General features: G+C 36.9%; 2 protein-coding genes across 4 annotated transcripts in view; both read left to right on the top strand.

Annotated features, from left to right (window-relative positions):
* Window positions 1-1,523: 1,523 nt before the first annotated feature.
* On the top strand, window positions 1,524-14,994 carry Ino80 (chromatin-remodeling ATPase INO80). Of its 2 annotated transcripts, none has more exons than XM_069060002.1 (21): window positions 1,524-1,719; window positions 1,776-1,961; window positions 2,020-2,192; window positions 2,243-2,410; window positions 2,463-2,807; window positions 2,863-3,493; window positions 3,544-3,659; window positions 3,711-4,089; window positions 4,647-4,909; window positions 4,958-5,229; window positions 5,280-5,610; window positions 5,663-5,761; window positions 5,810-6,032; window positions 6,091-6,218; window positions 6,271-6,438; window positions 10,434-10,592; window positions 10,642-10,744; window positions 10,797-10,882; window positions 10,938-11,127; window positions 11,182-11,331; window positions 14,536-14,994. In XM_069060002.1, the coding sequence occupies exons 1-21, from the start codon at window positions 1,668-1,670 to the stop codon at window positions 14,859-14,861; spliced, it is 4,548 nt and encodes a 1,515-aa protein (XP_068916103.1). In that variant the 5' UTR covers window positions 1,524-1,667; the 3' UTR covers window positions 14,862-14,994. The 2 variants fall into 2 exon arrangements, with proteins under 2 accessions (XP_068916103.1, XP_068916102.1); XM_069060001.1 differs by having other exon boundaries at window positions 2,243-2,413.
* A 427-nt stretch (window positions 14,995-15,421) lies between these two features.
* Window positions 15,422-27,712, top strand: part of Delta (neurogenic locus protein delta) — a 46,177-nt gene continuing 33,886 nt past the window's right edge. For both annotated transcript variants that reach the window (XM_069060004.1, XM_069060005.1), the window contains exon 1: window positions 15,422-16,048. The gene's annotated coding sequence lies outside the window, so the exon portion shown is untranslated. The remainder of the gene's footprint in view (window positions 16,049-27,712) is intronic.

Below are 27,712 nucleotides of genomic sequence, written 5' to 3'. Positions count from 1 at the left end.
TTTTTAATGTTATTACGTTAGGATGCTTTATAAATGAATTTGAACAAAAAATCAAACGCGTCGTGGAAACCAATGACAATGTCAAAGTGATAAATAGGTATCATTTCATGTGTCATTGTTTTCCACGGCGCGCTTAATTTTTTTCCAAATTCATTAATAAAAAATCGTAATGTAATATGTAAAACTTTTTATTCATTTTCTAAAATATTTATTCCACAAAAGTCAACGTGTTAGACATTATTGAAATTAAAAAAAATTCTCTACCAGAATAAAAATAAAAAAATATGTTTCCCTTTAAAGAAAGAAAGTTGACACGTATTTGACATAACAATTAATGTTGGAAAAATAAAAAATTTATCCATTTTGTAATGTTTTTTTCAACCATTTTATTGCCTTTTTGTTTATTAAAATCGGACTAACTGAATTACGGTTTGCGGCGTTTTTTAGGAAACAGTCTGTATATTATGATTGCGTAAAGAGAAAACATCATTTTAATTGATTCATTGAATAACTTAAAATTCAAACTATCAGTCATTGTTTCCAATCCAAGCATTTTTCACGAGTTTAAATTTTGTATAAAAATAAATACTCTTAATGATCGTATTGTTAGATAATGAATAATGATGAAAGAATGTATTTTGGAATAAAAATGTTAGGAAATGTATGTAGGTGGAGGATTTTTAATCACAATTTTTAGACACGGTAGTGATAGTGAAATATATTTGTAACTTGTTTTATACTCAACCTGAGTGATAACTGATAAAATGACCATTACTGGATAAGAAACTAGTAAGTTCACCTCGGGGAATTTCAAAATTACTAAAAAAAACAAGTTATGTAATGAGTTTTTTTTTTCTTTTTTTTTTAATTACTTTGAAGAGACAATGGCAGTAGGTATTAATTTACTAGATCGTAACTAAAAGAATGTTTCAGCCAAGAAAAAGCTTAGCAACAAATTTATACCACTTTGAACCATGTATTTCAAAATATGATTCTCATTTAACAGATCACACATGTATAATAAATAAACGTTTTAAAAATAATATTAGAAAAACTAAACTTTGGTTCTTTCGGCTTTAATACGAAAGTTAAAACAATAATTGCAACAGCAGTGGCCCTGCGTCTTGCATTTCTGATTACTGATCGTAACATACGTTATCTCTGGTAACATGTTCTTTTTATATTCTTTTTTCGAATTTGCGTCTCTGATAGGTAATAGTCTATTATTGTATTCAATTTGGAGTCGTTTATGGCTATTTATTAAAGCACTCGTAGTTTAATAGATCTCTAAGAAAATTGTTATTAATATTTAAGTGTATTATTGTTATTTACAACAAAAAACTTGCAATATTAACGTTCAAACTCTACTTTTTAAAATCTGTTGCAGATGTAGTTGCATCCGTTACCTTGACTTACCAATTAATACAAAATCTTGAATACAACCAAATTTTATTTTCTATTATTTAAAATTTAAAAAAATTAGATTTTTTCAAAAACTATTATGCACATGCGCGCAATACTTCTATCATATTTGCTCTAATGGAAACAAGTCCGACAACCAAAATGTGAGGTTATGTGATAAACTCACAATATCTTAAAATATTGAAGCCAAAATTAATATTTGTTAATAAACACTCAGTTTTATCAAAATTTTTAAAGGCAATAAAATGGCACACAATTTCCGAAGTATTTATGAAAAAACGTTCAAAGTTTTAAATGGTAGGTTAACTTCAGTTATTTTGTCTTGTTGAAAGTGCGTTAAACAATATTTTTAGATAACACCGATTCTAAAATACACCACGACATGAACGGGAGTCCTTCAAAACCTATCCATGTACAACGTGTTGAAAGAGCCATTCAATTAAATCATTTTCTTAGAGAAGTTGACTTGCAGCTAGATGACAATAGCAACAGTGATGATTCTATTGACATTTCTAATAATCTAGACAATTTATTGAAAGGTTTGTGAAAATTGTTAAGAGAAGTCTAATTTTTTTTATTAATTAAAATGTATTTTAGATTCAGAGTCACATTCTACCAAAGATTATTACAATTTGAAACACGTGTCTCAAAGAAGAGCCTGGCTTGCAGAAGTTTTACAAGAAAATGGTGACAGTACTCCAGAAGATGCACAATACAAACATATAACTAAACTTCACACATTTCAAAAACAAATACGCAATGCTAAAGATGTACATGATTCAGTGTATATTGACATACTTATTGATTTTCTAATTTTTAGGTTGACTTTAAACGGTTCATTTATTATGGGTCTGGTTTATTGAGTGAAATTGATAGATATCCAGAAATAGAGAAGTCACTACCCCTCAAATCTGCTAAGAAAAGGCATATAAAAGAAGAAACTTCAAAATCACCTCTTTATCCACCAGAAATTCTGGAGGATATCTCTGTAGTTAATATTTTTAATTTAAATTTAGCATTTTTTTACATTTTTGTTTTAGGATGAGCCCTGCATAGGTCTCTCATTAGATAATGTAATGGACTTCCAAAATCTCGACGAAGATTCGAACGTCAATTCAGATTTTGGACAGTCAGTCAGCCAAACATCACATCAGATATCTACACCTCACAGTTCAAACAAAAAGAAAATGAAGAAATTCAAAGATGAAGAATCTAGAAAGAAATGGGAGGACATGATGAAGATAAAGCGTAAAAAAATATTCACGAACATGGCAAAGAAAGAAATAGGGAAGCAACACCGTTCTAAAATCAATAAACATAAAGAAATGTTGATTCAATGTCGACGAGTTGCTCAGCAGTGTCTCAAATATGGCCGACAGAAAGCTGTAATGCCAATCTTAACATATGCAAAAACCCCCAGACTTATTGTTACTGTTGTAGCTCCAATCGGCGCGAACAGTTAAAGAACAACAATGGCGCATGAAGCGATTGTCTCGCGAAAACATCGCATACTGGAAGCGATCAAGAAGATTCGACAGAGAGGTGAAGAAGCGACTGGAAAAAGAAGCAGAAGAACAAAGAAAAATCGATCACGAACTGGTCGAGGCCAAGAGGCAGCAAAGAAAATTGAACTTTTTGATCACACAGACCGAGCTTTACGCCCATTTTATGTCAAAGAAATTAGGGAAAGCATCGCCGGAAGAACAATTGCGCATCCTGAGCCAACTGGATGAAGAACGCAATCCTAGACTGGTCACTATCGACGATTACGACAGCGAGACGATGAAAGATAAAGCGAAAAGAAACGCGCAAGAAGCGTTCCAAAACGAGAGGGCGAGAACTCGACATTTCGATATCGAGGCGAAGTCAGCGGTTGACGTGAATTCTATCGACGGAGAACAGCCACAACCGGCCATTTTCCAAGGGAAACTGAAAGGGTATCAATTGAGGGGGATGAACTGGTTGGCCAACTTGTACGCTCAGGGAATCAGCGGTATATTAGCAGATGAAATGGGTTTAGGGAAGACTGTACAAAGTATTGCGTTTTTATGTCACATTGCTGAAAGATATTGTAAGTTAATTGGAGAGTTGTGTCACTAGATTTCATAACGTTTGTTACAGCGGTTTGGGGACCTTTTCTAATAATCTCACCAGCGTCTACTTTACATAATTGGCAACAAGAAATAGCAAAATTTGTTCCCAATTTTAAAGTTGTTCCGTATTGGGGGAACCCCAATGTAATTGGTTTAATTCATTTAAATAAACTTTACTAAACCCGATAATTATAGGAAAGGAAGATTTTACGACAATTCTGGGATCAAAAAGATATCTACACTAAAGACGCTAGTTTCCATATTGTAATCACCAGTTATCAAATCGTGATCACAGACATCAAATACTTCAACAGGATTAAATGGCAATACATGATTCTGGATGAAGCTCAAGCTATTAAAAGTACCAGTAGTATGAGATGGAAGACACTGTTAGGTTTTAGCTGTAGAAATAGACTCCTCCTCAGTGGTACTCCAATACAAAACAGTATGGCAGAACTTTGGGCCTTATTACATTTTATTATGCCAACTCTGTTTGACTCGCACGAAGAATTTAACGAGTGGTTCTCAAAAGATATAGAGAGTCACGCAGAAAATAAAACGGGAATTGATGAAAGTACGTCCATAGATTTTATAAGAATTGAAGTACATAATTGGAGTTGGGGTTTTTTTTTAATATTTATTTCCACAACAGATCCGTGCCTTCAAATAAATTCGGAATTAGAGTAGGCTGTGATTTATATATTTTGTCTATTAACGATTGGTAATAGACGTTTAAATACGTGTATTGTGCTGCCAAGGTCACTGCTGTGCCTCTAAAAATTGCATGTTGCCAACTTCATAATATGTAAAATCAAAACCCACTCTAATTGCGAATTTGAAGGCACAGTACTTATGGTTAATGATGAAAATGTTGGTAGTCGTAATTGTATAATAATTTGTCGATGATCAAGAATATAATCTAAATATGCTGTGGTCGATTGAAGGCACGTCTTTGCTTCATGACAACTGTCATTTAAATGCAAATTAAATGCTAGTTTAAATCCAAAACATTCGACGCACAGTAACCATTATGAATTTCTCAGATAATGGTGTTAAATAATGTTAATCGAACGCCAACTCTAATTACGTTATAATTGAACATGTATTGTTTTGTAACGAGACAATTTTTAGAGCATCTCTCCCGATTACACATGATTCTGAAACCATTCATGTTGCGAAGGATAAAAAAAGACGTCGAAAACGAGCTTTCAGACAAAATCGAAGTTATGGTGTATTGCCCTCTGACCACCAGGCAACAGCTCTTGTACATGGCGCTCAAACAAAAAATCAAAATTGAAGATTTGCTTCATTACAGCGTCGGCGGAGGCGATTCTCACACAGTCGACAAAAACTTTACTTCAAACTTAATGAACTTAGTCATGCAATTTAGAAAGGTATCAGTTTCGTTGTAAACGTTCACATTTATACAGAAAGTGTTACAGGTATGCAATCATCCTGAATTGTTTGAAAGGAGAGATGCGAAATCACCGATTCACGTTACACCGTGTGTGTTCCGAATTCCGTATTTAATATACGACGCAAACGTGAGGGCAGAGTTGTTTTTGAAACTTCAAAAGTATTTTTTATTTACTCCCAAGTACATTACTGATGCTGTTAGGAATAATTTTAACGACACTATATTTAGTATTTGTCTAGCTTTAAATATATCGTTTCATGAAATGCATATGATTCTGCGGGGAGACGTGAAGACGAGGTATAGTGTATTAAATGTTAAATTTTACTTTTCAACAGTCGTAATTTCAGATGGACTCATTATTACAACACGGAAAATGCTGACGAAGTCCTGTATCGTAGAAAATTTTGGAATGAAGGTTCTGCTGCACCTTCAATTCGCATGAGTGACGAGTTTAAATTGAACAGTGTGAATATTAAAAGTAGTTGTGTGTTGCCAGAGTTGATATTTACAAGAAAAAATTGTGGGAGTCGCGTTTTCTACACTCATTCAGATCAGTATTATTATCCCATGTCAGAAACAGTAGAACACAGAAATATTCGATGTAAAAATGCTCTTGCTACTGAAGAAGACGCCATTATTGATGTAGTCACAGATGAATCTCCTCTTATTGAAGAAATTGTGAGTCGCTTAATTGATTCATTACATTTAATTAACGCATTTTTGTTGTCAGAAGTTGGAAGGCGAAGTGGCAGGATACAAAGACATTCCTCACATAAGAAAATGTGAATTAACTGATTTACCTGCATTCTTGTTCTGCACAATGCCTAAGGTTAAGGTCAGGGTGTAAAACGCAACGTATTAAAATTTTTAATCGTAGGTGACGAGTACTTTTCCTCAGTTATATTGCTATTCGCGGAGAGTAGCTTGGCTCAGTCAACGCCACCACAACGAATTTACTTACAATTCTCTTAATCACTATTGGTCGGCGGCGACAGGAATCAAATGCGTTTACAAATCCGCGGAGAGTCTTTATCCGCAACCGTCAAACGCGATCGATGTGCTCAGGCCTTTGAAGGGCTGGTCTTACATTGTCATTCCAGGTAGAATTGCAAATTAAATCTAGATAAGTCGGGATTTTTACAATTTCTCTAATTCCAGACAAAGAAACCTTGGTAACTGATTCTGGAAAATTGTCAGTACTGGATGGTCTCTTAAAGCGACTAAAAGAAGAGGGTCACAGGGTATTAATCTACTCACAAATGACTAAAATGATCGATTTATTAGAAGTACTTATGTTACACATTTTCCATTAAATTTTCTCTAATTTTGTAATTATAGGAGTACATGTGGCACAGACACCACAAATATATGCGTCTCGATGGTTCGTCTAAAATTTCCGAAAGACGAGATATGGTGGCAGACTTCCAAGCGAGAACGGACATATTTGTTTTCTTGCTATCCACAAGAGCTGGAGGTCTAGGAATTAATTTGACAGCTGCTGATACCGTAAGTAAACTTAGTACTAAGTAAATGATAACACAAACTGGTTGTTCAGTTTAATTAATTGTTGAATTTGGAAGGGATTATTATTCGTATAACTACCGCCGCGTACGCATAATGATTTTCCACGAGCGCTGCTATAACGACACTCTGAGAGACTTAATGCAGTGGCGTAAAAATAACAAATACAAATGTAAAATAATTTGGGTGGTGGAGTATGTCTCTGTTAAATAAATTAAAATAGTATTTATTCAATAATGTAACAAAGAGGACGTCGCAGTTATACAAGTGATGTTAATTAATAGTAATTATTATATTCTCATAATTGTGTAACATATGATTGGTATATTTTTTTGATGAAAGCAGTAAAACATTCGAAAAAAAATGACTCGTAATCTCGGTCATTTTTAGTTTCAGATGTGTACGAAAGAGGGCGCCCTCTTTGACATTGTACATTTTTATAGATACCACCGTATACGGCCTTGCCCACGGCACTGAAAAGATTTTTCAGCATTGTAATTTATTTTTTTAAATCATCTCACATTGAATTTTCGATGGTATCGATCACATCGACATAACATCAGGATGACGTCATAATTCGAATTGTTACCGGGACTATGCATTGTTTTTATTTTTATTACAAAAAATTCAGTTCTAAAAAAATGTACGAAGCGCGCAGTGTGATCTAAGGAGTTATTAGAGATACAGAAACAATTAAATTAAGGGACCGGTAATGAATTTTACTTTGGTGTCGAATAAATAAATAAATAAATAATATGTATAAAGAATCTGAGAGTTTTGAGAGTTTGTTGTTTGGTGAATCGAGGACAAATTTGAGATTTTAGGTTTTTGGTAAACATGCAGAAAAAATTGGGAATCGTGGTGTACAAATTATACCAGACAAAGCGGTGATCTTCGAGACTTCAAGGTCTCGACAAATTAAATATTTCGGATTTACGAGGTTGAATTTGTTTAAAGAGTGTGTTCACATTTATTTGCACTGTAATTGTTCTTCCTGCATGTTGAGACTTGCTTTAAATAATAGCGTACGTAACGATTCGAATTGTTATGTAAAGGAAGCAAGACTGGAACCACATATATAGGGTGAATGACTTAAGTGTAGCCACCAACGATTTGATCCGTTTAAAAAAAAAGTTTTATCTGACGCAAAGTCTGATTTAAAAGTACGTACGTAACTAGATTTCTGTTGTATCTAGATCGATAAGTAAATGGGGAAATGTAGGGCGTGACGATTTTTAATCAAAATAACATGTATTTAAATTTCAAATGTACATTAAGGACGGTTTAAATGGCCGCTTTCGGTGTCGCGGCTAGTACGCAATTCTTTCTTAATGACCGCAATGTTTATTGTTGTTGATTTGAACAGTTTCCGTTTCCTTTTTTAAAATGTAGGTAATTGAAATTTTCGGAAATTCCAAATTCGCTACCATGGTCGATTCGCACACAAATAAAATTGAACTTGCGACTAGGAGATTTCACAATAAGAAAAATATACATGTCCCCAACGGCGTTTTATTTGTGCGAAAAATAGCCGATTATTTGCATACCGCTTCAAAAAGAAATTCGTCTGAGCATTTTTTGTTCGAATTTAGTATGCTCATTGTATGCTACCTGTTAGTGGTCTGTGAATACTGCGGAATGCCCTGACGTATGCTACGGATTTGCTGAGAACCTTTCAACGCGGTTCTCCCAGCATGTTTGTTTGAGTACGTGGACAACGCATCCGTTGCTCAGTGGCGTCGCTATAATTACACCTCGACAAACGCAAAAATGTTCCGACGGCTCGATTTGAACACCACTTTCGAATTTAATTAATCCGGAAAGTGCCGATGGTCGGGAGCGAAAATCATTTTTAGAAGAACTCGAAGGGGTGACTTCGGGGGTCGCGCGCGGCGCTGTGAAATATCGCCGCTTGTCCCGTAAATTCTACTGCACAACGTACACGTCGAGCTCGTAATTACGAAAACGGTCAGAATTTTTTGTATGTGTGTGTTTGTTTTTCTTTGCAAAGATCAAATGGTTAATTTGGCGATGAGGAGTTTCTGCGGCGCGCCGCTGCCGTAAAATATTACTATTTGTCTCATGTTGTAGGAAATACGCGACAAATTCCATTCTGTTTTAACCGACTTATCGAGCTATAAAATGCAACGATCGGAGGCGTGAGAAAGGCGTTATTGACGAATATTTCGTTAATTATGCGTCCAAGACCCGATAGACGAACGTGCAGCGAATCTATTTAACTTTCTGGCTAAGAAAAGTAGTCTCCAACAGACTTATCTCTAGCACAGTCGAATTGTTTCTTCCGGTTCAGTAAGCCGGAACAAACTCAGCAATGAATTTTGCGAAACCGTCTAGCAAGGCAGGAAAATGGGAAAAGAAGATACCGAAATAATCGCACTTAATACATTTTCCAACAGGGCCGGTTTTTTCGATTTTTTTGTTGCCAACCGGGTCGATTGCCCTACTACGTTAACAAATGAACTTATCGATTTTATTTTGATCCAGTTGCCTCAACAATGGATTTAATTTTGTCTAAAACCGAGCAAATTAAATAGTGTGGCGCAACTTGTCGCTTAGAAAATTAAACAATAAACACATTGACACATAAATTGAAATTTAGTTTTATTCAAGTCTTGTTGCCTTGTCGATTGACTTACTGATTTATAATCAGATTCTCAGAAGAATTGAATTTTAATTCGTCACTGGAACTGTGCGTGCTACATGTGTGAAGCGAAGTGATCGATCGTAATTAGTCTATTAATCAATCGAATTCCTGAAAACAGGTAAACATTCGTTAGCGATTATGCACCCCATCTGACCAAAAAAAAGAGTGTGTGCTTAAGACCGCACGACAGAAGTGAAAACTTCTATGATGCTCGTTACTGATTTTAAGTAATATGTACCTATTCTGTAAAAAATATATCATTATTGATGACTTGGAGGAATAAGGAGCAAGGCATAAATAATTAATATTATTTAAGTCCAATGCTGTTTTTAAATAAACATAAAATATCTGTATTTTTCAATAGAAACGTCCGCTTTTAGAGGTACACTCTAGCAAAATTTGTGAGGTTAGGTTTGGATGTTTAAGTTTTATTTTCTTGATGATGATATTGAACACAACACAAGTTTTCATAGCAATACCAATACCCTGTATTATAATAATTTGTCCATTTTCCTCTTCACATTTTACTACTCAATTTTTTCCAATATGTAGATGAATTGTTGAAGCCACATAATCGAGAATTACGTATTAAATCCTACATTTATCTGTAAACTTACAAGATTTGTCGTGTCTTTATCGTTTATATTATATAAAACTATACAGGGTATTTCACGAGTGATAATATGCCTGACGGAATAATAAATTCAACCCACAATACATTTTCAAAAAAAGCCGGACATTTTAATGACAGTAGCCAGCTTTTTTCGGAAATATAATGTGGGTTGCATTTTAAATTACGTCAGGCTTATTATCACTCGTGAAATATCCTGTATATACAGGGTAATTCTGAAATAAGTTTGGAAAAAAAACGGTAATTGGTGATGAGATGAGAAGTCATAGACAAAAAAATTTTCTTATAAAAGTTTTTTGGTTTGTGACATACAAATGATTGAAAATTTCGTCAAGCCTTTTCCAGGATCACGATAAATACAAATGTTGCATAATAGCAGGAGTGAATTGGAGTTCAGCTTCAGCCGGTATCACATAACAAGCGTATTGAAAAGCACTTCTTAAAAACCGAGATTGTTCTTGCATAATATACCGGATATACAGAGTAGTTCCGTGCCACTTCCTGCCGCTCGCACGTGTAGGATCGTATATCGAGGATCATAGAGCGGTCGCCTCTTCCGACGGCCACCCTCGCAATTATCTCCTTTCATCGGGGGCGTAACTGCTGAGACATTAAACCCTTGTCGACAACGCTTGATTAAAACAGTCCGTGCTGAATGGCTCTACTTTCCTATTCATCTCTTAGGTAATTTTCTACGACAGCGACTGGAATCCGACTGTGGACCAGCAAGCCATGGACCGGGCTCACCGACTTGGCCAAACCAAGCAAGTCACAGTCTACAGACTCATTTGCAAAGGGTCAATCGAGGAGAGAATCCTACAAAGGGCGAGAGAAAAAAGCGAAGTAAGTTTCCGCATTTGCCGCCCCATTTATTCGAAAATCGTCGTTTCAGATCCAAAAACTAGTCATTAGCGGGGGCAATTTCAAACCGGACACTCTGAAACCGAAAGAGGTCGTTTCGTTACTCTTGGACGACGCCGAGTTGATTCACAGATGTGAGATCCGAGTTAAAAATTAAATTTCTTCTTAAGTTAAAGTTTCTTGCAGCTGAGAAGTTGAGAGTCGACATCAACAAAACGAGCGACGACGCCAAGGAAGTCGAGAAGAAGCGCAAGCACGCGCTGGCTTTCAAGGTAAGTTCGGGACGATTTCGAATTTGCGGTTGAGACGAGAGACGCGGTTTTCCAGACGATTCCCGCCGTTCCCGAGATGAAGAAAGGCAAGTCGGACAGCAACCAGGAGGCGAACGTCGAAGACTGGAGCAGCACCGTGGACAGTGGGCCAAGCAGTCCTCACAGCGTGAACTCTCCTGACGTGCTGACAGACGATATGGCGACAGAAAGTGGTTACGGCGAGGAAGATTCTCCAATTACTAACAGTAAATTGCATCCTTTTTTTATTATGTAATAATGATAATGTGATTCCTCCGCAGAATATACTGTTTATAACGTGTATGGTTCAACGGTAAAGCCGCGGATTCCGGGACGAGGAGGTTCGAGGCGGGGACGACCTCGCGGTTCTCGCAGGATGTCAAGCTTGGGACGAACAAATAACAGCGCTTCATCTACGAATACCAACGGTGGTAAGTTTTTCTCTTTTTGAATAGTACGAAATTCCGCAAAATTCCTGTTCGCGGCCGCCATTGAAGAAGCAGCTCGACAATTTTTTTTATACTGTGATCTTCAATGCTCTGAATAGATTTGTTTTCAAAGGGTTTCCGTGAGGATATCCGCCAGATGCATTTATACGTGCGTCTTGATTAGAACGGTTCTCTTTAATTACAATACAAATCGTGGACATTATGACTTGGAAATATTCGATTCGATCGGTTTTATTTTCAACTCGATTGTCAATTAAATATCTAACTGTAAACGGTGCAATTAAGTTGGCAAATGTATTTTTCCTGGACCGTGCGACCAGGATGTTCGACCGTTAATTAAAATTTCCAAAATTACAGCCAATGTTTTCGACGTAAATTAAAATATCCGGTCGCAAATAAATAAATCAAAAAGTTTTACGATTGATTTGTGGTTTAATTAAACGTACTCGTCGCGGTCGTTTAATAATCCAGACAAATAAATCTCCAACTCGGAAATTGATTTGATGCACTTATCGATACGGATTCGAAGAGCTTTCGAGGAGTTTTCAAAAATGTGTTGCTCATTCCCACTCGCATCAAAACATGGACTTGTCATTTAAAATGTAAAAAACTATGTATGTATGTATTTTTACTCTTCTCGGACACATGATTAAAACTATTTTTTGAACTCACTAACTTCAAAATGACATTTCGCAAACGCAACAGTTAACCGCGAACGTAGATTTCGCGCACTCATGCTTCAAAATCATCCAAAAAGCACTGGCATTCAGAAAATAATTTGACTTGATAATAACAAACTCTGGTTTACAAAACGTCATTTCTCCATTTTGGATGTTGAAAATTTCGGAAGAATGAAAATAAATGGTTGTTAATTCGATTGACACTTGGGCGAGCGCCATCTATTCACTAACTTGGAAACCATTGGGTAATAATTTAAAAATGTTAATGTTCGTTTCAAAAAATATTGTACAAACCTCGATGCGCGAACCTAATTCCAACATATTCAAAGAGCCAACTTTATTTAGAATTTAAAAATTTTCTAGAATTTTTTTTAATCGTCCACTACGATATAATACAGTGAGAACATAAAGTTTGGAACAAAATTCATAATAGTGTTATGTGATGTTTTTAAGATAATCGCTCGGACACATCGATTTTATTTTAAAAAATGCCATCCATGCAATTTATTTAAATGACGTCACTGGTTTTTGGGCAATCACGTCATCACCATTTTTTTTTAATGACAACCCCCACTTTTTTCTTCTCTTTCTAATAGACTCTCCTACTATTTTACCTAAAGGATGAATGAAAAAAATTGGTATCTTACATAACAATTTTTTTGAGAAAAGGACAAATTTTCCTTCAAAAATTTAATTTAATTTTTAATGTAAAAATTTTAATTGACCTCAATCAAGAACAAATAAACGTGTAAGGTTAACAATAAAATTTAATCTTCTAAATTATTTCATTTATTAAAATAAATCTTCTATTTTAAATAAACCCACAAAAAAATACATGAAAAGTAAAATTTGTCATTTTCTCAAAAAAATTCTTATTTAAGGTACCAATTTTTTCCATACGTCGTTTAGGTATTAGGAAGGTCTATCAGAAAAAGAAGAAAAAAGCGGGGGTTGTCATTTAAAAATATTGGTGATGCCGTCACTGCGCAAAAATCAATGATGTAATTTTAAAAAGTTGCACGTCACATGATGGCATTTTTTTTTAAATAAAATCGACCTGTCCGAGCATTACATAATGTTATTATGAATTTTGTTCCAAACTTTATGTTTACACTGTATATTATATCATCTAAATCTAAATGATATTAATTCGAATATGTATGTTTTTAGACTCCTAAAAATATAGGTGTCTCAGAAATAAGTATGTATTTTAACTGGTAATGGAACTCGTTAATAGAAACAATATATTTAAATATATTTTTTCCTAAACTTTGAAGTTATCCAATTAAAATTATTGAAAGATCTGGCACAAATTTCGTTACCCGCCTATGGAGATTATTTGCTTCACCGATGCTGATAAGCGAGGAAGAAGAAACAAATGCAAGAAAACTTTCACTTGTTTTTTGCTAACTTATGCACAGCGGCTAACTGCTGCGCCCGTTACTGTGACCAATAATAATGATAAGGATGGAAAAGAAAAAAAAGAATCATATTCTAGATATTAAATGAAAGCAATTTTAATAATAAATATTTTAACCTGACCCTAATGAATCACCCATACCTAAGATGACTCCCAAAAATTAGTGCACTAACCCGTAAAAATTCTCATGAAATTCTCCTTCATGTACCCCCAGAAGAAGTCCCAGGGAAATTCTCTGGGCTCAAGAAGGACTCCCGCACACTTCACCATACACCAACGCAACATCTAAGTATTCACTATTTGAAAATAAACGCGCCGTTTTCACAAAATTTTAACTTAAATCACAAAATCAACACGCAAACACCTGCCTTTTGGCGTGGTATAAAACTAACTGAAAATGTAATCATCGTGTCTCTACCTCGGCCGCGGAGCGAAAAAACTTTATTCTAAAAACACAATGTTTTGTGCTGATTTAAAAAAAAAGAACTATTACGGTCACTGTCATTGGATCAAATAACTAGAAAATACGAGTAAATAGACGGCTCATTAATTTATGGAGGGGTAAAATACTGAAATGAAAAATATATTTCGAAAAAATTGTACATAACAGTTTTGTTGTTCTTGACGAGATCTGTTACTGGTTAAAATGTATGTACTTATTTCGGAGACACGTTGTGTAATGTAATATTAAAAAATATACTTTTTTCGTTGAAAGAGATTAGGAAACTGTTGGCAGTTATTCTTAGTATAAATGGCACATTTTTTTATTGTTTTCGAAAATGTGTAACCATGTTAACGATGTTAACAAATTCAAGGTTAGTTTATATTTTGAAAAAAGTCGTCCGTCAAACTATTCGTATTTCTAGATTTAGATTTATAGATGGTCCGTTTACAGTTGTAGTTAAAACAATAGTTCTGGAATAAACTGGTGAAAAAGAGCTGAACGAACCGATTTCGGCACGAATGTTATAATGTTTTGCACGTATGCACCATAGGTCGCAAGGTTTTGAATGAACGTCTGGTCCGTATCCTGTGTTTTGTGTGCCCTTTAATTTTTTTGTGCAACATATTCAGTGTTTGTTTCAGACAACGAGTTCTCATCAAACAACCAGTCGAACTTGAGCACTCCGATCTCGAGTAATTTCCTGAACGTACCTCTCGGGATGACCACGAGCAGCGGTCAAACGCCAAACCCGGCGGTCCGCAGAGGACCCGGACGTCCTCGGTTGAAACCCACAGGACCTCCGAATACAGGAACGAGGGGGACGTACAGGCCGAGAAAACCCGCCAGACCTTTGCCGGTGCCTCTGCCATCTGACGGTTCAAACGTGAATTGTTCAAATTCGGGATCCAACGCGACTCCCTCGTACTCCACATATTTGTACGATATTCCCGATCAGCAGGATTCGTAGTTACGTTGATAGAAAAAAAATAATTTTATTTTTTTTACAGTGTTGTATTACGACTTTTGAAATTACAAATTATAATATTTTTCAGTAACAGTGATCTATTTATGTTGTTAATTTAATAAAAAGCTTACACACACGTCTTTCATTTTCTGTCGAGTGTCCACCGTGAGAAAAACTGTTGACGGTTGGCGGAAATAAACATAACATACGTGGAAGATTATAAAAAGCAAAATAAATATACAATTATCTACTTATAAAAATCACAACCGTGTCGGAAGTTAACGTGAAGATTTTTTGTGTCGTCTGTTTGCGATAAGTGCAAAGCTTATCAGAGCTAATGTCGAAGGAGTACAGTACGTCGCGAAACTGTTGTCATGCTCGTTATCGATCAACCGGCGGTCACATTATTCGGAACCTCTTCAGAGTTCATAGACACAGTACGAGGAGACGGAATTCACTCAAAACATGGAGAGTAGCGCTAAGAAATCTAAATCCGACCAGTGCCTCACGCCGCCACAAGCGTCGCGATGCCTCCCGCCACTGTCGGCACCAGTATTCCCTGGCGACGCTCTAAAAGCGACGATTGTCCGTTCATTCAGTGCACATTTTCGCGATAAGTCCACTCGATGGATGTAAACTCGTCCCGATTTATTATTAATATATTATGCAGATTACGTGGCACTTTCTGTCTGGAAAAACAGGAATCTGTAATTATCCGCCGACCGCATCAATCACCGCAATGTAAATAGTCTTACAGGATGTGTTAACTCCGGTAATTAAAACTCGAATCAATCAATAGTTTTAATTAGGTGAGTGCTGAATTGAATATTTTACACAATTGTACTGACACCTGAAATAGAATAATTTTGATGAAGCAAAACAAGTAGTACAGAAAACAGACACGATATATTTATATCTCACTTAGAAGAGGTCGAGTTTGTAATTCGCTAAATATAAATCGCTGAAAATTTTTAACCCTTGAGAATCTTCGAGTGTAAACTGAAAATGTGAACGGTACACGATTCATTACGATGTGATTTTTTTCGACAAAATAAATACTATTTTTGTGACAAGATGAGTGTCGGTGAAACTTTCAACCATCAGGACTCGCGCCGCGTCGAGTGAAATCAAATGTGACAACTGAAGAATTCTAGTGACTTACGAGAATCATGTCAAAGACAAGATTTTGGGTAAGTGGAGTTCCATTTGACTTAGTTAAGCAAGTGTGAGCCAATTTGTCCTATTTATACGGATGATGTTAAAAAGTGTAACGGGATCGAAGATTAATTTGAAAAAGTTCGATGACAGTCAGGGAAATATCGACGACTATGTGGAGACATCGCTATTGTAGATGTTCTAAGGTGTTGGAAAAAATATTACGTAATTGTTGCTAAATTTAGAGAGATGTCGGCAATGTCAAGTTCACTTTTGTTTTTTTAACATCGTTGTTGGTCCAATAGTTGCTAAATGCCGTCGATTCTGGCGAAGAATTCTCTTAGAATCGCACTCGCCCCAAGTCCACCCTTATCTGCGACGTAAAGGAAGGAACGTAACGGAAATAGGTTATCTAGATAGAGTCAGATGTAATTATTCCGTACTTAAGACATGGTACGATAAATAATAATTAGTTTATGCAAATCGAACAGCGTTATGAACTCCATTCGTTGTAATTAAGTGTGGCGACATTTTATACAAACTGCAGCGTGTGTTATTTATTAGGGGCAGATGCGGGTCTAAGTCGGCTTATAAGGGGGCAAAATGTCCCCGACGAGTTGTCATAAACACTGCTCTTTACTGTACACTTTTTCCAATCAAGGTTGAAACGCCTAGAGGGGCCCCAGCTCGACACCTCGCGACTTTCCACTCAAAATAGAGCGCTTTTCGGGGGTGGAGGCGTAGGAAAATCGGTCGAAATACATATTTATCAATTCTGTCCGGTCGAAAACTGCACTTTTGCCAAGCCGGGTGAATGATGACCGATACAGTTTTATATCTCGGGCCGAATAAAAAGTGCCCACGACAATAATTGGCGGGTGTTTATAAACAACATTTAAAGAAATTCTTCGAATTGAAATACGCGTCCGTTCCTAAATAAAATGTCTTGAAAATACCGCCTTGTCCTCTTTCTCTTTCACGACTGGATATTTGAAATGTTTTCCGACAGAGTAAACCCGAGAATCGATAAATTCTTTTGTGCTTGACGATTAGACAATTAACACAAACAAGAATAAAAGTCGTCTTACAGGTCTCTGCTGCTCGGTGAATGCCGCGAGAAAGGATCTATTGCTATTTTAAGTTTCCAGACACCGTGTTGCCAAATGTGAAAAAAAAACAACAAAACAAAACAGATGTGCATGTGCAAGACGACACCGACGAAAAAACACGATTTCAGCTATTTTCTCGGCTATTTTCTTTTCAGCAAGTCTGTATTTTTATCAGGACGAGAAACAATCCTGGCCCTCATTTTTGTCCCTTCTTCACTTATTTTTAATCTGTTGTTTGTTTTTATATTAAAACGAAACGGCGATCATCAATCCCAATTTAACATCTTTCACAAGAGGTAATTACAGTTTTATTTGTTTATTTTGAGAATACTTTATCTGTGGTACCAAACATTTCATTTTTAGAGTTATTACTTTTTGATGGTTTTTTTAACAAAAAACTTCGGTTTTAATTACCATGGAACAATGTGGCACACGTCACATCATTTATTCAGGCAATAATGTGATTATCTCCGAAATGACAGGAGCAACACCGATTGCATGGAAAAGCAGATGTGCCTGTCCGGACAGGTAGTAACAAAATCCCTCATAATGAGATTTTATAGCCTCATATTATTAAAAACCTCGGTCCAACTGTCTAAGCAGTTGTTTCCTTGGCTAATTAAGTTCTTTTGTATAATTTTTTGTGAGGTTCGAAACACCCCCGAACAAGGCGTCCGATGATGTATTACCCTGGGAACAGATCGGCGGATCGAAAAATCTCGAAAAAAATCGAAAAAACTGTTTTTCACGATTTTTTCGTCGACTCGAAGTGAGGGTCGTTACTCGCCATCTGCTTAACACGATGAAAAAACGTTATAATTTCGAAATTCGACTTAATTGGTTCGCGTGATACGATTAGACATCGTTTTTGTGCAAATTATAACATTTACTATTCAACCAAGATACGCATCGAGTTCGTCTCAAAGGGCAAAAGCTCGACTAATTCCTAATTTCCGAGATCGGACCTGGATAACTTCGGTAATTATAAACTATTTCACGCCACTTTTCCCGTCGAGACTTCAAAATTTACAACACAATTTTCGCAGTGCACGACGTCATTAGCGGCGCTGCGCCGGAAGGACGTCAAAAAACGTCATCATCGCCCTTCGCTAATGCTCAATCTGTGTGCAAGGCTATTTTTTAACACCCATTAGGCATCTGTAGCGGAATCGTCTATCTGGCGGGGTGCATACATCTGAATATTTAACATTTTTATTAAATTCGCTGCAAGTTGAACGTTCTGTCGACGAGGAAAAAACTCGACGATACACCACAGCCTGGCTTATTATCTCGAAAATTCAAGCCTATCCGAACCAAAGTGCATGTCTAATGAGCGTACCGTTGACGTCACGGCAGGACTCAATACGGTACCCATTAATAAGGTCTCATGTCCTCTAATTTGCCCATTAATGAGCGATGCCTAATTGATAAAAAGGAGGTTGCGTCGTGCCTTACGTGATACAAGTGGAGTTTTTTTAACTGTGAGAATTAAAAGCGTAAGAAAGTAGGAGTGTTGGTTTCGGTGAGTGGATGCGGTGTCTTCATGACTCAAGGCATCCGGTCAGCCGTCGGCGGAACTTCGCATGGAGGCCCTCAGACCTGCTCTATCTTTTACTGGACACCAACTACAGAAAACAATAAGAATTACGACTGGACTAGAATGATTTCTACCCATACATAAAAAACACGTTACTATCCCAGTCACATTTGGTACTACGGTATTACCTCACTCAAACGTCAGAATCAACCACGGTACAAGTTCTTCAACTCTGATCCGATTCATTACGTCGAAGTTTTAAATATAGTAAAATAGTCTTCTATTCGGTACGTTGCACCTGGTGTCCCTCGAGGGTCACTCTTGGAACTAATCTAATTCCTGTAGATACGTAGTAACAAAGAAAGTTCAGACTAAAATACGCGTCTACAACAACAAACAGAAAACATAGCTTAACTGCGATTGTGCTACGATTTTTGAAATTGTCATTTAAAAAACTTCGATCTTTTCGAATGGTCTAGGTACCAACTTGGTACAAAATTTAATCGCTACGGACATTTTGTTACTGAATTGTGTAAATTCACACTAAAGAGAAGAGAGAAGAGAACGACAATTTCGTATCACAAATGTAAATCAAAAGAAATCTGTTTGGTGTTCCCGAGAAATCAGTTTTCTTCATTTTTTTCATAACTAGCATCTCATTTACAGGAAAAATACAGAAACTTTTGACTACGAATAATTGCACTCTTTAAAAAAGTGAATTGTGTGTAAATGTTAGGTTATGTTATTTTTAAATAATTAAAATTTATAGATTGTATTTATTTTAATGCCAATAGAAGGGAGATAAAATCTGTACAGCAATATTTGTTTACACTTCCAGCTTAAGACTTCTTAACAAAGTTAGATCTTTAGATTTAGCCAACAGGAGACTTAATAATTTCATATTCTTTCTCAATAATTGTAGTCGTGTTGTTGATAATTTTTTAATATGTATTTCAAAGAAATAGAGATGACTTACTTATTCCCAAGAACTGACATTCGAAAAGTGTCTCCAGGATGCACAGTGAGCACTAATTACGATTCAGTTGACTAATTTTTTCAAAATTGTTCTTTTTGTTCGACAAGGTTAGAAAATATGCACATACAATTTTTTGGGTGAGTGTTGTGACCTGACTGACCTCAGTGCAGAGCTGCAGGAGTAACTGTATATATATACAGGATATTTCACCAGTGATAATAAGCCTGACGTAATTTAAAATGCAACCCACATTATATTTCAGAAAAAAGCTGGCTACTGTCATTAAAATGTCCGGCTTTTTTTGAAAATATATTGTGGGTTGAATTTATTATTCCGTCAGGCTTATTTTCACTCGTGAAATAATACAAACGATAAAGACACGACAAATATTGTAAGTTTACAGATGAACGTAAGATTTAATACCTACGTAATTCTCAATTATGTGGCTTCAACAATTCATCTAGGTAGCAAAATGTGAAGAGGAAAATGGACAAATTATCATAATACAAAGTATTGCTATGAAAACTTGTGTTGTGTTCAATATCATCGTCAAGAAAATCAAACTTAAACATCCAAACCTAACCTCACAAATTTTGCCAGAGTGTATCTCTAAAAGCGGACGTATTTGCAGTTTCTATTAAAAAATACAGATTTTTGATGTTTATTATTTACAAACAGCATTGGATTTAAATAATATTAATTATTTATGCCTTGCTCCTTATTCCTCCAAGTAGATACTATCATCCATAATGATATATTTTTTATAGAATAGGTAAGTACCTACATATTACTTAAACTCAGTAACGAGCATCCTAGAAATTTTCACTTCTGTCGTGCGGTCTTAAGCACACACTCTTTTTTTTCTAAAGATTTTTTTTTTAATCTGAAGAAATTATGAAGATTTATTTTCTTCAGCAACTGGTAAAGTATTCAGCCTTTTGTGTTTTTGGAGTTACATCTCGATTCTCTCACGTATTTGCATCTAGCCTGTTGGAATGAATTTGCCAATAACGAGACTTCATTGTATTGTTGCTGGTAGTGCAGATAAAATAACACGGCTAAAATGGAAATTTGGCACCTGCCTCGTGTTTGCTTTAAAAAATCTGCACAACACATGCTCAGGATACGCCTGGGAAAACACGAAGCAACAGATGCTGGCTGTACACATCTTTACACCTACATTGTGCCGAATTTGAATGCGTTAAGGCTTACCTGCACATTTATTGCCGGGCGCAGGTAAGGCAGGCAAACTGTGTCGTTTAATTCCCGACAAAGTGCGTCGTTCTCGGCGATCGATCGTCGTCGATATCAGCGATTAGATTAGGGATTTAAACGATCGGGCCGTAGCCGGTCGTTTAAAATTTCGCGGAAATGCGGCTTTGTGAGTCTGAGAGAACATGTGCGAGAGTAAAACATGTGGCGGGACGGTCTGAATTGCAATATTGTCTGAAAATGGCACAGGTAAGAGGTAAGGTAGAATCAAGTGAGGTTTGGTGTTAAGGTGTAGAGTAATGCGCAAAGGTTGACAGGTTTTAGGGCCAGCACTGAACCATCTGCGCAACAGATGTAGTCCTGATTTGGATCCTTAGGTCCGCGCCAGTTGCTAGGCCGTTACTTCTTTTTGCTTACAACCCTTTCCTTTATCTGTATTATATTTTACCAAATCATGTTTTCGGCAGATGGTTTTTCGGTAAGATCAGCTGCGTTACCTTTCTGGAAACTGACGAAAATCCGCCACCGTATCCGCTCGCGCCCTAAAAAACCATCCAAATTGTCACAATCCGTCATCTCGGGGTAGCACGTGTGTTTAAAAAAATCGCCCGCACCATCCCTTATCTGCGTGCACCCTTGGCCGGAACTGGAGGAAGTCCTAAACGTGTTTCACGCTGATTTTTTACCAGATGTGTCAAATTCGAGTTACGCTATACACCTATTTATGATTTGTTATATTTACCGCGTCGGGAAGGGGCGAAAGCTGCGACGTGCCGATATTTTAAGAATCTGGGGTGACTTTTTACGGCTCCAATATTTCATATTTCATCTCCGCGACATTCTATTTTTACGCAGCTGCAATTAATTTCGTACGTAGATACCGCCCCACGAACGGATATTATTGATCTAAAAAAGCCATCAATCGTCTCAGATTTTTACAGGACATGTAAATCCCATCGTTAATCCGATTTGTGTTGTTGGCAGCCGTGGCGAGGCTATAAAAATGCGTCATAAAGGTACAAAATGCGCTCCCAACAACGTACTTAACATAACGTAGAGGTCACATTTGTTGTATTACATGGGGTTGATAATATTTCTGCGATATTTGCTAAAACCTGAATAGCACGTGTACATATTAAAGGCAGATGTGTCACATCCGTATTTCGCGCGCGCGCCAATCTCTAGCCCTTCCCCTCGTGGTAATTTTTTCACACTTAACTGACCCCTCGTTATACAGGGTGATCACGCGCAACAAGCGCGCACACAAAACATATCTCCACGTGAGCAACAAATTAACGAAATATTTTTTTTGCGCGTCGTAATTCGAATAATGACCGGTTTGTCCAAAAATGTAAATCTAATAGCGATGGAAAATTACATTAAATTATCCGTAAAAAAACAAGAAACTTATTTTTAAACATATATCACCGGTAATGCTGGAAAACAAGGTGAGCCGAGTGTGACAGTGACGTAAGTTCATCATAATAATCAATCTTTCCATTGTGATCCTCCGAATCTAATTGGTGTAGTTTTTTCTAGAGTCCTAATTATCCCAGTTGTAATGTAATGTAACGGAAAAAAGGTTACTGTGTTATCGATCTAGTTTGTCATTCATTAAATGTCACCTTTGCTTGTCTCAACATTTTACATGTTTCACGTCACAATGGAAAAAATTAAAGGTCTCAGAATTTATGAAGACAGTTGTGTGGTTTAAATGCAAAGTTTTGTAACATATATCTTTGTAAAAAAGAAAAACTGTTTGTCTGTTTGAAGTTTTTTCAGACAGGTCTTTGTAAGAACGCAATTAGTTAACATTTTATATAAATAAAATGACGTGTACAAGTTTCTATAAAAAGCGTATAGAAGTACAGAATGCGAGAAAATAAATAATTAAAACATTTATTCTCAGAAGAGTAATTACGTTAAATAATTAAAAGGTCGTCGCGAGTCAACGGGCATCTTCAGGTAGGGTCAAGAACCTAATTATGACATAAGATAATGTGGTGCATACATCACGGATAAGATTTATAAATTTCTTACTCAAAACCCATTGTGGTGCTATCCAAGAAACTGATTCGGTTCTCAAGACCAATTAATGCTGTTTTACTATCTAAAACTAGAGGTTTTGCTTGTGCATAATTGCTGTACCGATCAAAGAATGCATCTCTTCCTCTTAAAACTGTAACCTAGTCAGTTATCTACTAAAATGACTTATTTTCCACCACAGTCTTTCTTTGAAGAATCGTCGATTAATATCACGACACGACATCCTGTTTGGTTCATTCAAAAGAAATTTTTATCTCTGAATCATTGTTGTGCTTCCTATTTTTTCCATCAGACTAATTGTGACAGTGAGCAATCAGCGGTACCTCCGAGACGTTAACTCCAACCCTCGGTACTCACCCTTTTCCTTCTAACGTATTTTACCACCTTCCATATGCGACAATACAAAAAACGACCTTATTTATCTAACATATTAATAGCGCACCTTCCGTTGGAAAAGTGGAAAAAATCGATTTTTTTTCGGGGGCAGCTGTACTCGCGTAAAAACGCAAAGGACGAAAGAGGTGGAAGTAATAAACTCTTTGAAGAAGGTCTTAGACTACTCCCCCTGTTCGAGGGATTTGCTCTGAGCAATCGAGGGAGATCTTCGACGCTCTACCCTCACGCGCGGACAAAAGACTTGAAATTTGGACACGCCATGTGGAAAGTTTCATTGTTTACCGGCTAGAACAATTGTGGTAAAATTAAACGGAATTACCTACTGGGCCAGGCGTCAGATAAGCGTACTTACTATGGTAATATTCTTTATCTAAGGATCGCGACCTCGGATTCGCGCTACTCCCATCAGGAGCCATTTTTAAATCGTCCATTTAAAAAGTTGGGAGTTAATCGAGGAGGAAAAATAAACAGTTCGTACCTACAAACCTGATCAGAATTCAGGCGGTGTTTTCTTAATTTCTCGCCGGTAATGAAAACTAATCTTTTGTTCCCAAATATCGTATGTCTGGGTCTAGCCGTGTAAGCTATTGTAATTTGGTAGACAGTATTATTGTCTCAGTAACAATACAGAGGGCGAGTGTTGAGCTCTGTCCGTCGGACGTGCCTAAGAAGTCAACCGTACACACATTCGCGGTACCGTGACGCCGCCAAGAAGCCGGAAATTTACCAGATCACCAATACTATCTCTGCGCGTGCGCTGCTCGTCCCATTCTTGATAAATTGCGGAAATTCGGACGCACCGGCTCGCGTATAGCGTATAGGTCCCAAAAAATGTCCCCCACCGGATACAGCCAAGAAATTATATTAAAAAATGTTTCCTCCACTTCCTTCGAAGGGGTCGCACAAAAAATTTCTCTTCCAAACAAAAAACATATTACGTTTGGCGACATTACCCACAAGTGTTATATAAACTACAATAGGTACGGCCTCAAATTACACTTTACTGTCACTTGTAATCGACTCCATATACCACATGTCATCTGACCTATATGCGCGGAAGGGTGCGATTGACAGATGGGGGTCCACGAGGATTAGAAATTTTCGAAAATCAACCGTAAAATAACGGGACGTCGGTACACCTCGACTTTCTATTAACGGTTTGTTTACATGGGTTTTTGTGATGCCGACATCTTAGGTGGTCATTTAAACAATTGAATCTCGGCACCTGACAAAAATCCTCACATGACTCTGACAATGGTCGTAATTGATTACAGGACGATATGAATAAATACGAGGTTTATATTGTTTGAGGAAAAACCGCCCTTCGGACAAACGGGCTGTCGTGGGGGCGCCCTTGCCTCGCTGTGAAAGCGACATATGTGTAAATTGAGTGGAAAAAACAACAACAAACTAACAAAACGCCGTTGAAAAAATGTTTTTTGTTGACAACTCTGCGTGTGTGCGGAAGTAAAAAATCGAGCATGTGGCATTGTTTTGAGTAGTTCATGAATCGAAGTGCAGTTTTTTTAGGTTATGTGGACTCCCGCATTGTTCGAGAGATTGAACGGAGTGTGCTGTGGGCCGTGGCTGTGACATCTCGCGGAATGACGGATTGACCGATTGACGGACGTACGTTGCGATACGTTGAGTCGGATAAACGCAATTACTTATACATTTCGATGAAGTAACACTGAATACCTGCATCGAAAGGTTAATATTCACGTTTACTAAAATAGAAATGCTACTCCATGATTCTAATTATGTGGCAACACATTGCAATAAAATATTTCAGGTGATTGTTAGTCATCTTAAGGCGGATTTGAACACTAGATCGGCTTAGCATCGTTCGTAGGTGTGATTCATCCGAATACATCCTGAAATTACTCGAATTCTTAACTGAGCTGCTCAACATATGTTTAATTTGGCATACTTCTTGGGCTGTTTATGTCTTAACCGCCACTTTTTCTGGTAACGCTCGCCTCATTTGACTATCGATGTTAGTGTTACGACGCCACCTCATCATCGGAAATGGGTGATTTATTAAATTAATCATCTACTTCTGATAAAATTTAATTGCATAAACATTCACGCCGCAGCAACTTTCATTTTGAGTACATCACAATCTAAAAAGAATTACGTAGCATAACGTACGTACCACGTATATACAGCTACGGCTCCCCTTTCATTCACGCTTTCTTTAGTTCTATTTTACGAATCCCAAATCTTTATTTACATTAATTAAATGTAGGAAATATCCATCAACTTAATGTGGATTTTCATTTAATAATAATAAACTTGCGTCAAAGGAAGGCCGTAAAAAATAATATATAATCTTCTTATATAACTCACTAATTACTCGCCAACTAGGTACTCGAAGGAATTTTTCGAACGAATACCACAATTGTCCAAAAATGCTAATTTCGTTTCTTGTTACCAACGGTAGTCTAATAGTGTTCAAATTACTTTTAGTTGTTCTTTTGGTTGTTGCGCTCGGCGACAACATCGATGGTAGAGTTCTTGTTGTCTTGTTGATGAGTTCGTATGTTAGTTGAAAACAAATGAACAATTTAAGTGCAGTAAATTGGCTCGTGTGCGCGGTCTCCCGGAAACCGGAAGTTTTGCGGATCAACCAACTGTAATATGGGTTTCTGTGCATTAGTTTACCTTGTCCAAAGATAAATATGAAAATATTACTACCTACGCATTTATCCTGGCACCTATAATAAAATCTCGTCGGGTTCCCACGAATTTATTAGGGGATCTCAATAGCGAACCCACTAATTTACATACCGCTTTTTCTAGCCTGCAAACAATGCAGATATCATGGCAAAAATCAGCGTTTACGTGACCGTGACATTGGCCACCGGATTTATTTCGCCCTTTTGTCCAGGACCAGTTCGAATTATCTTCGTTAAAAACGACTTACACATGTCATTTGTTAGATTAGAGCCAGCCACCCGAGGATTGTTTTTCGGGGACAATTACGAGATGTGCCTCAGTTTAAACCAGTCTGTAAACGTGACTTACGCTACTCGAGGTTTATACCTCGATAATTCGTTTTTCTCGTGATTAAATAGGTACAATGTGTATAGAGGCAGTTGTTTGCAATTTCCCATAATGAGGCCTAATTGCGCTCTTGTTAAGATTGAGCAGCAAACGACTACCCAAATGTCTGACTAGTTGCATAATCGCTTCATTGGTTAAAAATACGATGAACAATGGCCATAGGACATTGATTTTAAGGGGACAGGTGTCGTGCTATAGTTTACACCTGGTATGACGCCGGCTGCCTCGCTGCAAGCCTGGTGTTGGCCAGTGGCGGACGTTTGACGTTTACCATACTATCTATAGTCCAAATTTCAGATAAGATCTCTCCCGGTCCGCATTTACATCTCCACTTCTAAACAATCGCCGATTAGGGGCGTAATTAATAGACAAGGTGGAGGGCAAGCGCATCCCTCGGTGGGATTGGTAGAAAATCTAATCAAAAATTCAACTATACTCGAACAAAATCGAGAGAAAGTCTTAAATTGTACACAATTATTACTCAATTTGCCGTCGAACCTGAATTCTTTGCGACACTCGAGGATTCTCACAACATTACACACCGGTGCTGCTTCGCACAACGAAAATAGCGCAACGAGGAAACGGCGGCATTTTTTATCCTCGAATCTCCGAAGTCCTCGCTAAAATCAATATTTTCGGAAGCGTGTTATTTTACAGGACAATAACACTTGAGACTGATGTCCCTTATAAGAGGATCGGAATGACAGACATTCGCCGGATAACCTGGGGCTCTAATCCGACAATTTAAACGAAAGCTCCGCTCCCCTCGAACTCGAAAACTTCCAAAAAGTCGTTTATTTCTTCTCGTGTAGAGATTCACATAAAAAAATTTCATTCGTCTGGAATTTAAAGACGTCGCTGGTAGTCTCTTTAATTTAGGTTAAATATAATAAATATCGGCGACCTGTTGAATAACTTACGACGCACGCGAAATGGCGAAATGACTAAAAGTCCACAAATCACAAATCATGTGTTTCATAGCTGTAGTGTGAAAAATTTACATGGTACTATACAGTTTTAGCAGATACAGTGTAGTTGTATATGTAGTAGGTCTTTACAATTACATACCTCGCTACGTGTACCTAACATACCTACATATACAGGGTGTTAGTAAACGGTTGGGAATAAATTTCGGGGTGAATTCCTTATAAAAAATGTGGCTTAAAACCTAAATAAAGTTTTTCGTTAAAATGAGTAGTTTTCTCAAAAAAATAAAAAAATAAAAATAAATGTATTCTGGCATATCAGTATTTTTTTTTTAATACTGCGAAATAATACTGGTTTAAAGAAAAAATTTAAACGTGGAACGTTGAATTTAAAAAAAAATCAAAACTAATGCGATTTTAGGCAGACAAAT

Source organism: Tenebrio molitor, chromosome X (assembly GCF_963966145.1).
Source record: "Tenebrio molitor chromosome X, icTenMoli1.1, whole genome shotgun sequence".
In the NCBI taxonomy this organism is placed as follows: domain Eukaryota; kingdom Metazoa; phylum Arthropoda; class Insecta; order Coleoptera; family Tenebrionidae; genus Tenebrio; species Tenebrio molitor.
This window is presented reverse-complemented; position numbering and strand designations above follow the sequence as displayed.

What these genes read in the sequence shown, in the direction of transcription:
- Ino80 (XM_069060001.1), top strand. Translation starts at nt 1,668, where the DNA reads ATGGCACACAATTTCCGAAGTATTTATGAAAAAACGTTCAAAGTTTTA. An exon ending in AAATACGCAATGCTAAAGAT is followed by an intron (nt 2,193 to 2,242) that starts GTACATGATTCA and finishes TCTAATTTTTAG; the next exon opens with GTTGACTTTAAACGGTTCAT. An exon ending in TAGTCATGCAATTTAGAAAG is followed by an intron (nt 4,910 to 4,957) that starts GTATCAGTTTCG and finishes AAAGTGTTACAG; the next exon opens with GTATGCAATCATCCTGAATT.